This window comes from Mastacembelus armatus, chromosome 1 (genome assembly GCF_900324485.2).
Source record: "Mastacembelus armatus chromosome 1, fMasArm1.2, whole genome shotgun sequence".
Classification (NCBI taxonomy): Eukaryota; Metazoa; Chordata; class Actinopteri; order Synbranchiformes; family Mastacembelidae; genus Mastacembelus; species Mastacembelus armatus.
Genome location: NC_046633.1, coordinates 9,765,989 through 9,781,639, shown reverse-complemented (window position 1 = coordinate 9,781,639; position 15,651 = coordinate 9,765,989). Strand labels below are relative to the sequence as shown.

The 15,651-nt window shown below is 43.3% G+C and overlaps 1 protein-coding gene across 2 annotated transcripts; it reads left to right on the top strand.

The window, feature by feature from the left end:
* The first annotated feature begins 2,006 nt into the window (after positions 1–2,006).
* Positions 2,007–15,378, top strand: LOC113127724 (mucin-2-like). 2 transcript variants are annotated; one of them, XM_026302452.1, is made up of 15 exons: positions 8,304–8,359; positions 8,530–8,741; positions 9,100–9,164; positions 9,374–9,522; positions 9,697–9,753; positions 10,194–10,826; positions 11,090–11,301; positions 11,739–11,803; positions 12,012–12,160; positions 12,335–12,391; positions 12,691–13,320; positions 13,517–13,824; positions 14,121–14,185; positions 14,277–14,422; positions 14,639–15,378. In XM_026302452.1, the coding sequence occupies exons 5-15, from the start codon at positions 9,732–9,734 to the stop codon at positions 14,740–14,742; spliced, it is 2,391 nt and encodes a 796-aa protein (XP_026158237.1). In that variant the 5' UTR covers positions 8,304–8,359; positions 8,530–8,741; positions 9,100–9,164; positions 9,374–9,522; positions 9,697–9,731; the 3' UTR covers positions 14,743–15,378. The 2 variants fall into 2 exon arrangements, with proteins under 2 accessions (XP_026158236.1, XP_026158237.1); XM_026302451.1 differs by lacking the exons at positions 8,304–8,359; positions 8,530–8,741; positions 9,100–9,164; positions 9,374–9,522; positions 9,697–9,753 and adding exons at positions 2,007–2,139; positions 4,149–4,200; positions 4,291–4,320.
* The last annotated feature ends 273 nt before the right edge of the window (positions 15,379–15,651 follow it).

The following is a 15,651-nucleotide window of genomic DNA, read 5'->3' as shown; positions in this document are numbered from 1 at the left end:
ATACAATGAGAATCATGTTTTATCTTCTGGTCGCTGCACCCTTGTGAATGGTTGCATAAGGAATCTATGCATGTTGTAATAAACCCTCTGAAAAGGATTAGATTAGGAATCTAAATAAAACGGAGAAGAGGACAGGGACATAACCATGGGTTTTGTGTATTTTTAGAAAAAAAGCACAAAAAGTACAATTTTCACTTTTAATGAGTATGTTGGTAGTCACTTTAAAATTGTTTTTTGACAAATAGATAATTGCAGTTCAAGATCAAATGAAGTGAAAATGTTTTGCCTGATAAATTTGTTTCCTCATAGTTGTATAAAGGCTGTGGCTCATTTACCTGTCCCCTAAAAATTCAAAATTTTAGGTAATATTGTTATGATATTGCTGTTGTTTGGCTGGTCTTTTGAGTTTGGTCCAAAATTGGGTCCTCTAGTTCAAAAAAGAGATATAATTAGTTTGTAACATGATTCTTCAGTACAAACAACCTAAATGTGACTGGACACTTATTATTTCCATGAGGGCACAGAACAACTTATTGCAATGTTTGTATCTGTGGAATAAATGACTTGCTTACTTAAGTAACTGTTGCAGGACCTTTCAGGAAAGATGTCAAGCTTATTATCAACTTATTACCAGAAGATGCCTTCTGGAAAGTCCAAATTGTCTTAATTAGAAGTTGTGTTTCTTTAGCTGATTAACTACCAGTAAGTCTGCATTCAGGAACTGCCTAGCTGTTAGTCAAAATTGGAAGGCTGCTGAGCTGCAGAAAGGTTAAGGTTGGTGGTTAGTTAATAAACTGAAACTAAAACTAAGCTACTTGTTCAAAAATGTCTTATATTTTTTATTCCAAGTGAGTTATTAACTGCTGCAGATACTGTCTTGTGTTTACTTTGAATATTAAGTCAAATAAGCAGTAATATATATATATATATATATATATATGAAAGAACACTTCACTGTACGCTGCAACAGTTTATGAGTAAAGCAAATTCCCTACACAGAGAATTATTTCAGAAAGTTCGTTACCAATTAGACAAATTTTATACAACCTGATGTGTATCTCAATACAAATGATCTGTATGTTCTTAATAACATGTATATACATGGATGTGTGCATTAGACCTACAGTACATTACAAATATCTAGAGGTCCTGCCTAAAAAATTCGACTGCTGGGTTTGTTAATATCCACATGGAAATTTCACATTTGCTGCTGCATGAATAAGTAGGTACTGTGCTGTGAAATCGGATGAGGTACATAAAAGATTCATGACTCAATTAAACCAGTATATTATCTCAGAATCACATGATAGCATGATATAACTGCAATCTGCCCATTTAGATCTTCATATAACTACAAAATACAGATTGTCTACACCGCAGATTGTTACAGTGACCAGGTCCAGAGTAAAGCAGCCTAAGCATATTCTAACAATGTTAGACTCTATAAGTTAATGTCAATGTTAATGAAGTTACTCTTTCATATATGTCTCATTTTTCCTTTTAACTGTTAAAATACTACATTAGACATGACTAAAATCATTGTTCATCTATGTGCACTTTTTTCATGAGTACTGAATATGAGACAATATCTGTAAGTGGATATTGATATTGCAAAAATATTTATTTTAAATATGTTAGAAGTATTGTGCCTAGCTCTGTACTTTGTGTGTAAAAATGTGGCAATAAATTGAACTAATACCAATATACCTAAGACCTAAGACTAAGCAAGGCAGCTAGTACTAAGCAAGGCAGCTAGTACATTGTGGAACTTTCTAGGGGGTTGAAAAAGCAAATATGCTTTCATGGCTCACAATGTATTGGTTTATCTCTATACATTTCAACTCAACCTCAACCAACTCACCACTGTGACATTTTAAGCTTTGAGCATCTTTAAGCCTTACTTTATCCATTTACATAGAAATGATGGTGAGCAGAACCAGTCCTGCAACTTATGTCAGGCATTTGAAGAAGCAAGATTTTCTTGTCTTGTAAACCTCACCCATTCAAAAGACTTCACATCCATTTTTGACCCAAGAATTGTCTGCTCCCTTCTCAGTGTCAGCTTGTACCATTTGCTGAACAGTTGCTGTAAATCAATCAACAATACTATTGCACACCTGGACGTGAAACCACACTGGGGTAGGAAAAGAAATATTTATATTGGTTTGTTTGAGGAGACTGTGAAATGAGCATCAGATTTTTTTCTTTTCTTTTTTTCTTTTTTTTCCTTCAATTTTTAATGCAAACATGCATACGTAGTACATTTTAATTTGTGGTTTTATGTACCATATTTTGTGAATGTTAATTTAGTTGTGTGAATTTGTATAAATGATTTTAATCTGAACTCAGAGAAAAAGCATCTAAGAAATTTTAATTGTAATTTCTTCAGTGTATGCTCTTCTGTGGCAAATTTTGATGCTTTTTTTTTTGTATTTTAATATCAAATTGGTAAAAAACAGAAACAAAATACTGATAAAATCAATGCCCATTATTCTGAAGACTAACAGTTAAACATACCATGTATACCTTATGTTGATGGATTGTGTGCTTTTGTTTGTCAGGGTGTGGCCGCTCTATTAGCACTGTTCAGCTGGATATAATATAAAAATTATATTGTTGTAACAAATAAGATAATCTCAGGAATGCCATAACAAATTTAACCTTTGTAGAGATAATTGTTTTATTAGAAAAATAAAACATTTAAAGCTTGGTTTTATTTGGAGATATAAAAAAAATTATAAAATTACAAAAGTATAACAATAGATTATCTATCTAGATAATAATGGTATGTTGGTGCCTTGAAGGTGCAGATTCAGAGTCCAGATTGTAATCCAGTTGAGACAAGATCATTTTTCATCATTACTGTTTCTGTTAATCTCTAGTATTACCTTTGTCGCTACATCTCTTGATAGCCATGTACCTCAGGTTATCACAAATGTTGCATCAGACAGCTGAATCACTCTTGTTTTAGATTTCTGTAAAAATATTGAATATCTGGTATTTCAGCTTTAGCTGTGTATTTCCCTGTTAATTGAGACTGCTGGGTTTTTTTGTTTGTTCGGTATGGAAAACACCATGTCACATGAGCTCATAAAAGAAAATGAAAAAGATACTGATCAGTGTTGTTGGCACAGCATACACTTGTGCTCGGAATCTTTAGAAGTGTGACGCTGCTTTGTCAAATTAAAAAAAAAAAAGGTAGCCCAAACTTGTCTCTCCAGGTTAGCATACCTAATTTAGAATGGGTTAACTCTCTTTAAAACATCTATTACAAATTCAGCAGCAGGTCACAGGTGCTCTTGTGTTTAGTTGCTGTATGATGCACTTATTTGCCAGTTTATTAGGCAGACTTAACTAAAAATAATGCAGACTCATACAAGCAAGGATTAAAAAAAAACTATAATGATCTAAGAACTGCCCTCATCCATGGGTGGTATGTGACACAAGAAAATCCAATTGCGTCACTCAACTCTATGTTAGCAGGTGCAATAAATATATAACATATATGCATTAAGAAAAAGTGCTGCGGCTTAATAGATAATTTTCACCGCTATGCCATTTGTTCTGGCAATCTAGTTTATGCTGTGGCCAGATACTATCTAACATGGTAGCAGTCTACACCCAGACCTAATGGCATAGAGGCAGTTGTTTTAGATGTTAGAGGAGTTTATAGAGTCATATGTCTTAAACAACATGAGACACAATGAATTCATAGCCAGGCCAAAATAAAGGACTACTTTTTTTGATAGGTGTAGGAATGTTGTTGTGCAGTAACAACATTGTTGTGCAGTTTATTTTTTTAATCAATTTAGAGATACATTGTGAACTGTGTGTCATCGTGTTGTGTGCTTGGGATTTTGACCCTGGTGGTTAACATTTTTAGTACCAGGGTGTACCCCTGCCTTCCACCTGTAAAGAGAGCTGGAATAGGTTCCAGCAGATGCCCATGACCCTGATTAAGAAATAAGCGGGTATAGAAAATGGATGGATGGATGGATGTGCAGTTGTATTGAATCACTGCTTATTAGTTTGAGTTCATCGTGTGTCCAGACATGCATAAATTGGATTTTTTGTGCCATAGCCCATCCTTGGATGAAGGTGGATCTTCTCTACAATTTATTATATTGCGTTGCGTTTTTATTTCACAGGAACCAGACACCAGGAGGATGAATCATCTGAGAGTCCTGTTCCTGCTAGCAGGTAATAGTTAAAAAAGAATTGAAAAAACAGCATTATTTTGAATGGCCCAATTTGGACCTTAATTTGATTTTGTGATATTTTTCTCTGCAGGACTAGTGGGCACATCGCCAGACCTGACAGGTAACATACACAGAGCAAAGAAATAGTTTATATCACTTTTAGTCACTAGAATGAGTGAACGGAGAAATACCTTAGGGTTATTTAAATCAACAGGAAAAAAGCGGTGATAGTTGTGATGATTTAAATTCTATAAATAAATGCTATAAATTCTAGACCCACAGAAAAACTCTATAAAGTTTTTATACAGTTATATTCATGCTATTTACTGTGGTGTGAAAGGCAAATCAGTTGTGAATTTTTTAAAATTAAATCATAACAATTACACCTACAGTCAATGGGACCTCACAACCACCTATCAACATGAGCACGCCACCACCACAAGTCGACACGACCACGCCGCCACCACCATCACAAGTCGACATGACCACGGCACCACCACCACCGCAAGTCGACACGACCACGTCACCACCACCACCGCCGCAAGTCGACACGACCACGCCACCACCACCGCCGCCGCAAGTTGACACGACCACGCCACCACCACCGCCGCAAGTCGACACGACCACGCCACCACCACCACCGCCGCAAGTCGACACGACCACTCCACCACCACCACCACCGCCGCAAGTCGACACGACCACTCCACCACCACCACCACCGCCGCAAGTCGACACGACCACGCCACCACCACCACCGCCGCCGCAAGTCGACACGACCACGCCACCACCACCACCACCAAATGTCGACACGACCACACCACCACCACCGCAAGTCGACACGACCACGCCACCACCGCCACCACCACCAAATGTCGACACGACCACGCCACCACCACCACCACCGCAAGTCGACACGACCACGCCACCACCACCACCACCAAATGTCGACACGACCACGCCACCACCACCACCACCGCAAGTCGACACGACCACACCACCACCACCACCGCAAGTCGACACGACCACGCCACCACCACCACCACCACCACCGCAAGTCGACACGACCACGCCACCACCACCACCGCAAGTCGACACGACCACGCCACCACCACCACCACCGCAAGTCGACACGACCACGCCACCACCACCACCGCCGCAAGTCGACACGACCACGCCACCACCACCACCGCCGCAAGTCGACACGACCACGCCACCACCCCCACCACCAAATGTCGACACGACCACGCCACCACCACCACCGCCGCAAGTCGACACGACCACGCCACCACCACCACCACCAAATGTCGACACGACCACGCCACCACCACCACCACCGCAAGTCGACACGACCACGCCACCACCACCACCACCGCAAGTCGACACGACCACGCCTCCACCACCACCACCGCAAGTCGACACGACCACGCCACCACCACCACCACCGCAAGTCGACACGACCACACCACCACCACCACCGCAAGTCGACACGACCACGCCACCACCACCACCACCACCGCAAGTCGACACGACCACGCCTCCACCACCACCACCAAATGTCGACACGACCACGCCACCACCACCGCAAGTCGACACGACCACGCCTCCACCACCACCACCAAATGTCGACACGACCACGCCACCACCACCACCACCGCAAGTCGACACGACCACTCCACCACCACCACCGCCGCAAGTCGACACGACCACGCCACCACCACCACCGCCGCAAGTCGACACGACCACGCCACCACCACCGCCGCAAGTCGACACGACCACGCCACCACCACCACCACCACAAGTCGACACGACCACGCCGCCACCACCACCACCACAAGTCGACACGACCACGCCGCCACCACCACCACCAAATGTCGACACGACCACGCCACCACCACCACCACCGCAAGTCGACACGACCACGCCACCACCACCACCACCGCAAGTCGACACGACCACGCCACCACCACCACCACCGCAAGTCGACACGACCACGCCACCACCACCACCACCACCGCAAGTCGACACGACCACGCCACCACCACCACCGCCGCAAGTCGACACGACCACGCCACCACCACCACCGCCGCCGCAAGTCGACACGACCACGCCACCACCACCGCCGCAAGTCGACACGACCACGCCACCACCACCACCGCCGCAAGTCGACACGACCACTCCACCACCACCACCACCGCCGCAAGTCGACACGACCACTCCACCACCACCACCACCGCCGCAAGTCGACACGACCACGCCACCACCACCACCGCCGCCGCAAGTCGACACGACCACGCCACCACCACCACCACCAAATGTCGACACGACCACACCACCACCACCGCAAGTCGACACGACCACGCCACCACCACCAAATGTCGACACGACCACGCCACCACCACCACCACCGCAAGTCGACACGACCACACCACCACCACCACCGCAAGTCGACACGACCACGCCACCACCACCACCACCACCACCGCAAGTCGACACGACCACGCCACCACCACCACCGCAAGTCGACACGACCACGCCACCACCACCACCACCGCAAGTCGACACGACCACGCCACCACCACCACCGCCGCAAGTCGACACGACCACGCCACCACCACCACCACCGCAAGTCGACACGACCACGCCACCACCACCACCACCAAATGTCGACACGACCACGCCACCACCACCACCACCGCAAGTCGACACGACCACGCCACCACCACCACCACCAAATGTCGACACGACCACGCCACCACCACCACCACCGCAAGTCGACACGACCACGCCACCACCACCACCACCACCACCGCAAGTCGACACGACCACGCCTCCACCACCACCACCAAATGTCGACACGACCACGCCACCACCACCGCAAGTCGACACGACCACGCCTCCACCACCACCACCAAATGTCGACACGACCACGCCACCACCACCACCACCGCAAGTCGACACGACCACTCCACCACCACCACCGCCGCAAGTCGACACGACCACGCCACCACCACCACCGCCGCAAGTCGACACGACCACGCCACCACCACCGCCGCAAGTCGACACGACCACGCCACCACCCCCACCGCAAGTTGACACGACCACTCCACCACCACCACCGCAAGTCGACACGACCACGCCGCCACCACCACCACCGCAAGTCGACACGACCACGCCGCCACCACCACCACCAAATGTCGACACGACCACGCCACCACCACCACCACCGCAAGTCGACACGACCACGCCACCACCACCACCACCGCAAGTCGACACAACCACGCCTCCACCACCACCACCGCAAGTCGACACGACCACGCCACCACCACCACCACCACCGCAAGTCGACACGACCACGCCTCCACCACCACCACCGCAAGTCGACACGACCACGCCACCACCACCACCACCACCGCAAGTCGACACGACCACGCCACCACCACCACCACCGCAAGTCGACACGACCACGCCACCACCACCACCACCGCAAGTCGACACGACCACTCCACCACCACCACCACCGCCGCAAGTCGACACGACCACTCCACCACCACCACCACCGCCGCAAGTCGACACGACCACGCCACCACCACCACCACCGCCGCAAGTCGACACGACCACGCCACCACCACCACCGCCGCAAGTCGACACGACCACGCCACCACCACCACCGCCGCCGCAAGTCGACACGACCACGCCACCACCACCACCGCCGCCGCAAGTCGACACGACCACGCCACCACCACCTCCACCGCAAGTCGACACGACCACGCCACCACCACCGCAAGTCGACACGACCACGCCACCACCACCACCGCAAGTTGACACGACCACGCCACCACCACCACCGCAAGTCGACACGACCACGCCACCACCACCACCACCACCGCAAGTCGACACGACCACACCACCACCACCACCGCCGCAAGTCGACACGACCACGCCACCACCACCACCACCGCCGCAAGTCGACACGACCACGCCTCCACCACCACCACCGCCGCAAGTCGACACGACCACGCCACCACCACCACCACCGCCGCAAGTCGACACGACCACGCCTCCACCACCACCACCGCAAGTCGACACGACCACGCCACCACCACCACCACCACCGCAAGTCGACACGACCACGCCACCACCACCAGTCACCACAAAGCCAGGTAATGCAAACTTTCTCACAATCCAGCACAGCCACTTTAATTACCCTAAAACAATGACTTCACCACCAGTAACATTATATGGCTTTATTGCATTAGAAGCACTGAATTGAATTTCCTAATGCAGCTTTCATGTTGTATTTAATATCAAGAAATATTTGATCTACTTTTAGGTACTACAAGTTCTCCACCTGTAAATGAAACCTCAGCACCACCAACGATCAGCACCACAACTACTGCCACCCCAGCTGCAACTACAACAGGTGCTCTTCCAAGAAAGCCAGCAATAAAGTTGGAATTTAAGTTGCAGCAACTCTTTACAGCACAACTTAAAAACACATCCTCACCAGAGTTCAATCAACTGAAAGACAAAGTAACCACAGAGGTAAATTTTTTGATTACTTTTTCTTTTGTTGCTTCTGTTAGCATCTGAAAACGTCAGATGACAGACCTTGAAAGGGCACTTTAAGAAGTATAGGAAGTTCTCAGATTAGATAAAACGTTAATCCTTCTAGTGTGAATGACAGGGAATTTAATATACTGTGTGTGCAAATGCATTATATTTTAAATTTAAGATGAAGGGCAAAAATGAGAATACATAAATATTTAAAGAGTTCTCATACATGACATTCAAACATTTCACTAACATCATTTTTACAGATATTTAAAATTATTTTTTTGTAAAAAATAATTTAATTCTTTGAAAAAAACATGATGACTTCTTCAATATATTTCACTCACAGCTCAACAAAGTTTATTCTAAACAATATGGACCTAAGTTCAATCGGACTGATGTCAAAGGATTCAGGTATAAAACATTGTTCTCATTCTTTTTTTTTGAATATATGCTTCATTGCTATTGTATTGATTTTTATGTCATTCATGGAAATCAAGATAAATCTTCTAATTAGTTTTCATCGTGAATTTTATTATCATATGGCTTATCAGTGGTAAAAATAATGACTAGATTTGGTATGGTATGTTTACAGAATTAATGACTTTACATTTTTGTTATAGACAGGGGTCGGTTGTGGTAGAGGCTCAGCTGATATTCAATAATGAGACTGGACTACCAAATGCCAGTTCTGCAGTTCAAACTTTAGAGACTGCTGCTTCCAGTTCAAACTTTACCCTCAGTGTCAACGTTTCATCTATTACTGCATCAGGTATGAAATTATTACCAATTCTGTAAATGATTCGGACAATTAATGAATAAGTAATTTTATATATATACTGTATAGAGAGATAGGGAGACCGAGAAAGAGATGGGTGGATAATTTAAACGACAACACAATTACTTAATGGATTAATCGATTTTCTTTTCTTTTTTTTATTTTCAGATGTGTTGCCACCCACAGAAAGACCACCAACACAGATGAATACAACTCAACCTTCAGGTATTATATTCACACTTTTACAAAGTCACTTAATTAACATCCGCTAAACGCAGTATATTCTAATTATTATATATTATAGTGTAAATTGCTGCCATGACCATCCAATTTCTGTAGCCATGTGGCTTATATAATTATTAATCATCTCTTCCAACAATTGCAACAGCAGGAGAAACAAATACCTTTACTACTGCTTGTACAATATAAAATTTTATGTCTTAATTTCTTAAACTCTGCTGCATCCACTTCATTCACTTTCATCACTTCATTACATTCTCACCTCAATTCATAGCTGCCCTTTAAAAAACACTGGTACTAAACAAATGGTGAAAACAGCAGAACCTCCTGATAACTGAAATTAGATTGTTACAGGTTGACAAAGGGAGCTCAGGCAAATCAGTGATTTTTTTTTTTTAATTGAATCATAACAATTACACCTTCAGTCAATGGGACCTCACAACCACCTATCAACGCGACCGCACCACCAGTCAACGCGACCGCACCACCAGTCAACGCGACCACGCCACCACCAGTCAACGCGACCACGCCACCAGTCAACGTGACCACGCCACCACCAGTCAACGTGACCACGCCACCAGTCAACGTGACCACGCCACCACCTATCAACGCGACCACGCCACCAGTCAACGTGACCACACCACCAGTCAACGTGACCACACCACCACCAGTCAACGCGACCACGCCACCACCAGTCAACGCGACCACACCACCAGTCAACGTGACCACGCCACCACCAGTCAACGCGACCACACCACCAGTCAACGTGACCACGCCACCACCAGTCAACGCGACCACGCCACCAGTCAACATGACCACGCCACCAGTCAACGCGACCACGCCACCACCAGTCAACGCGACCACGCCACCACCACCAATCAACACGACCACGCCACCACCACAAGTGAACACGACCTTGCCACCACCCCCAATCAACACGACCTTACCACCACCACTCAATGTTACTTCACCACCTGTTAATACAGCATCACCAATAAACAATATTACATCACCATCAGTGAATATCACCTCACTACCACCAGTCACCACAAAGCCAGGTAATGCAAACTTTCTCACAATCCAGCACTGCCACTTTGTTTAATTACCCTAAAACAATGACTTCACCACCAGTTAAATTAATATTATGTTGTTTTAGGTAAATTGACAGACACACTGAGAAATTAATAAAAAAAGAGAAATTAGTAAAAAAAAATAAAATGCTACAATATATGGCTTTATTGCATTACTAGCACTGAATTCAATTTCCTAATGCAGCTTTAATATTATATTTAATATCAAGAAATATTTGATCTACTTTTAGGTACTACAAGCTCTCCACCTGTAATTGGAACCTCAGCACCACCAACGATCAGCACCACAACTACTGCCACCCCAGCTGCAACTACAACAGGTGCTCTTCCAAGAGAGCCAACAATAAATTTGGGATTTAAGTTGCAGCAAACCTTTACAGCACAACTTAAAAACACATCCTCACCAGAGTTCAATCAACTGAAAGACAAAGTAACCACAGAGGTAAATTTTTTGATTACTTTTTCTTTTCTGGCTTCTGTTAGCATCTGAAAATGTCAGATGACAGACCTTGAAAGGGCACTTTAAGAAGTATAGGAAGTTTTCAGATTAGATAAAACGTTAATCCTTCTAGTGTGAATGACAAGGAATTTAATATACTGTGTGTGCAAATGCATTATATTTTAAATTTAAGATGAAGGGCAAAAATGAGAATACATAAATATTTAAAGAGTTCTCATACATGACATTCAAACATTTCACCAACATAATTTTTACAGATATTTAAAATTATTTTTTTGTAAAAAATAATGAAATTCTTTGAAAAAAACATGATATAAAGTACAAGAGTATAAAATATATGTTTAATGGTTGTGGCATAATTTAAACTGTCTTGCTGTATTTTGGAAATTAAAGACTTCTTCAATATATTTCACTCACAGCTCGACAAAGTTTATTCTAAACAATATGGACCTAAGTTCAATCGGACTGTTGTCAAAGGATTCAGGTATAAAACATTGTTCTCATTCTTTTTTTTGAATATATGCTTCATTGCTATTGTATTGATTTTTATGTCATTCATGGAAATCAAGATAAATCTTCTAATTAGTTTTCATCATGTATTTTATTATCATATGGCTTATCAGTGGTAAAAATAATGACTAGATTTGGTATGGTATGTTTACAGAATTAATGACTTTACATTTTTGTTATAGACAGGGGTCGGTTGTGGTAGAGGCTCAGCTGATATTCAATAATGAGACTGGACTACCAAATGCCAGTTCTGCAGTTCAAACTTTAGAGACTGCTGCTTCCAGTTCAAACTTTACCCTCAGTATCAACGTTTCATCTATTACTGCATCAGGTATGAAATTATTACCAATTCTGTAAATGATTCGGACAATTAATGAATAAGTAATTTTATATATATACTGTATAGAGAGATAGGGAGACCAAGAAAGAGATGGGTGGATAATTTAAATGACAACACAATTACTTAATGGATTAATCGATTTTCTTTTCTTTTTTTTATTTTCAGATGTGTTGCCACCCACAGAAGGACCACCAACACAGATGAATACAACTCAACCTTCAGGTATTATATTCACACTTTTACAAAGTCACTTAATTAACATCCGCTTTACTACTGCTTGTACAATATAAAATTTTATGTCTTAATTTCTTAAACTCTGCTGCATCCACTTCATTCACTTTCATCACTTCATTACATTCTCACCTCAATTCATAGCTGCCCTTTAAAAAACACTGGTACTAAACAAATGGTGAAAACAGCAGAACCTCCTGATAACTGAAATTAGATTGTTACAGGTTGACAAAGGGAGCTCAGGCAAATCAGTGATTTTTTTAATTGAATCATAACAATTACACCTTCAGTCAATGGGACCTCACAACCACCTATCAACGCGACCACACCACCAGTCAACGCGACCACACCACCACCAGTCAACGCGACCACACCACCACCAGTCAACGCGACCACGCCACCAGTCAACGCGACCACGCCACCAGTCAACGCGACCACGCCACCACCAGTCAACGCGACCACGCCACCACCAGTCAACGCGACCACGCCACCAGTCAACGCGACCACGCCACCAGTCAACGCGACCACGCCACCAGTCAACGCGACCACGCCACCACCAGTCAACGCGACCACGCCACCACCAGTCAACGCGACCACGCCACCACCAGTCAACGCGACCACGCCACCAGTCAACGCGACCACACCACCACCAGTCAACGCGACCACACCACCACCAGTCAACGCGACCACGCCACCAGTCAACGCGACCACGCCACCACCAGTCAACGCGACCACACCACCAGTCAACGCGACCACACCACCACCAGTCAACGCGACCACGCCACCAGTCAACGTGACCACGCCACCACCACCAGTCAACGCGACCACACCACCACCAGTCAACGCGACCACGCCACCAGTCAACGTGACCACGCCACCACCACCAGTCAACGCCACCACGCCCACAACGTCACAAACAGGTAACAGTCTTTCACAGTCAATACATCAATTACTTAGTAAATAAAACTAAATATAGGTAATATTGCACAAAACATTGCAACAAGTAAGAGTTGACATCCTTTGTTTTTTTAATATTAAATACAATATGCAAAGCTACATATATTATTGTTCCCAAAGCTCTTGCAAAAACTAAAAAGCTGAATCTTGTTATTACAGGTGCTCCAAATGTTACAACAGTTGCACCCAGTGCTACAACTGCAACTCCCAGTGTTACAACTACTGTTCCTAATGCTACAACTACCTCTACTTCAACTCCAACTACGGCTACAGCCACCACTACAACCGCTGCAACTACTGCAACAATTACATCTACACCAACTACCAACACTGAAGCAACAGATCCTCCAACATCCAATGAGGGAACTGTTGGCCTTAGTTTCACTATGAGCGACACATTTACACCGGATCTCTCCAACTCAAATTCAGCCGCATATCAGTCTTTAGCCGCAAAAGTGGTCACAGGGGTAAGGTGTCGACACAGTGTAACTGTGTACAAAAAAAGTATATATGTGAATATGTGTATTATTATTATTCCCATATAATTTTCCCATTTTACCAGCATTTCATATCATACAGCAGACACACAGCTTCTAAATATAACTGCAGTAGGACTGCAATTAATTAAATATTGCATTAGGAAGATAAAAGTGTATACAATATTGTATATTGCATGTATTAGTACATTGCAATATTCTTATAATCTCACAGCCATTTTTTTTGTTTTTTTGTTACTACATTTGACAGTACTGATCTCTTTCAGGTAAACAAAGTGGGTCGCAAACTCTATGGATCATCTTACCGTCGCTCCTTCGTTAATTCTTTCAGGTAAGATTAAATTTATGTCATTGAATTATTTTGGTTCGACATGTTGGTCTTTTAACTTTTACAAAGTTGCTTTCTGTCTTTGTCACTGTAGGAGCGGATCAGTGATCACCAATGTAACAATGGTTTTCATAGACAAAAACTCAGTTCCTTCGGCAAATAACGTAACTACAGAATTCAGCAGAGAGCTTACGAGCAGCTCAACCTCACTGAACATTGTACCAGGCAGCGTTTTCGCATGTAAGTTACTGGAGATTCAAAAGTGTTACTTTATGCATTTATGGCTTATATTTATCTCTTAAATATCATTGTAATTAAATACATATTAATATATTGTGTTTAATTCTATGTCAATTTTTAAAGGTAAAAGTAAGATGTGGGTTCAACCTTGGGATGTAGCTTCATCCCTCATTTTTAGGAAGGAGAATCTAACTGATGCGTTTTCTTCAATTCCAGATTCCACTTCAACATCAAGCAGTCCTGCTCGGCCCACGGTGGGCTCTTTGGCTGCCTTTTCAATAACACTGCTGGCAGTGGCACAGATGCTCATCCACTTATAGCCAGTATCCAAGGCAGATACACTGATTTTATGACTAACTTTTACTGGTATATCAGTTGTGGAATAAATACCAAGTAACCACAAACAAAAGAAGTGACACACGTGCATTATGAAATTTATCAGTACAGTATTGTACAGTGGTAAAAAGATTTGTGCTGTGTGTCAACAATTGAGACAGTTTTTCAGTATTTTCCACATCTAATGTTTTTAGCCACTGTGATTCAGTTTCATTTTATTTAAAGTACTATTCATTAAGATAATATCAATATTCCATAAAGTAAATTCATTATAAATAAAAATATGATATTTGATTTTGGCCATTTTTGTTGCACTTAACATTCTGTGTTTTTCTTTAGCAAATGCTTCTTTATATAATACTTACTGTCCTACATATTTATTCCTATTGTTCCATTATTAAAAGCATTGTGTGATTCAGTAAGACAGAATTTACATCCACTTAACACAGTTGCCAAGTGAGAATACAGCAAGAAAAACATTGAACAATCAGTTATGTTGCTATTGAACAGAATGCTTGATTAAGTGTGTAGCATGGCAAGTATATTTAGTTGCCATAATTATGTAAATGAGTTGCTGAATGCTAGTTTATACATGTTGAGGTACGATCATAATAAAGTTTCAAATGATTATTGATTTTCATAGAATAAATTTCATTAATGGTTTATTTGAGAAGTGCAATACTAAAAATGTACATCAAGTATCAAAATATTACATTTAAAGTGAGCTTGGTTTTTCAAACTATACTATAATTAGTAAGAATAATGTTAGAATATCAGCATTATTCCTATATAATTATTGTATAATACAATATTCTCTCAAAATATTATATATTTACATTAAGTATTTAATTCTGTCACTTTCTCACAGTTGAAAATTATTTTGACACTAATAG

What these genes read in the sequence shown, in the direction of transcription:
- LOC113127724 (XM_026302451.1), top strand. Translation starts at nt 4,167, where the DNA reads ATGAATCATCTGAGAGTCCTGTTCCTGCTAGCAG. An exon ending in AGTCCTGTTCCTGCTAGCAG is followed by an intron (nt 4,201 to 4,290) that starts GTAATAGTTAAA and finishes TTTTCTCTGCAG; the next exon opens with GACTAGTGGGCACATCGCCA. An exon ending in GCCCACAACGTCACAAACAG is followed by an intron (nt 13,321 to 13,516) that starts GTAACAGTCTTT and finishes TTGTTATTACAG; the next exon opens with GTGCTCCAAATGTTACAACA.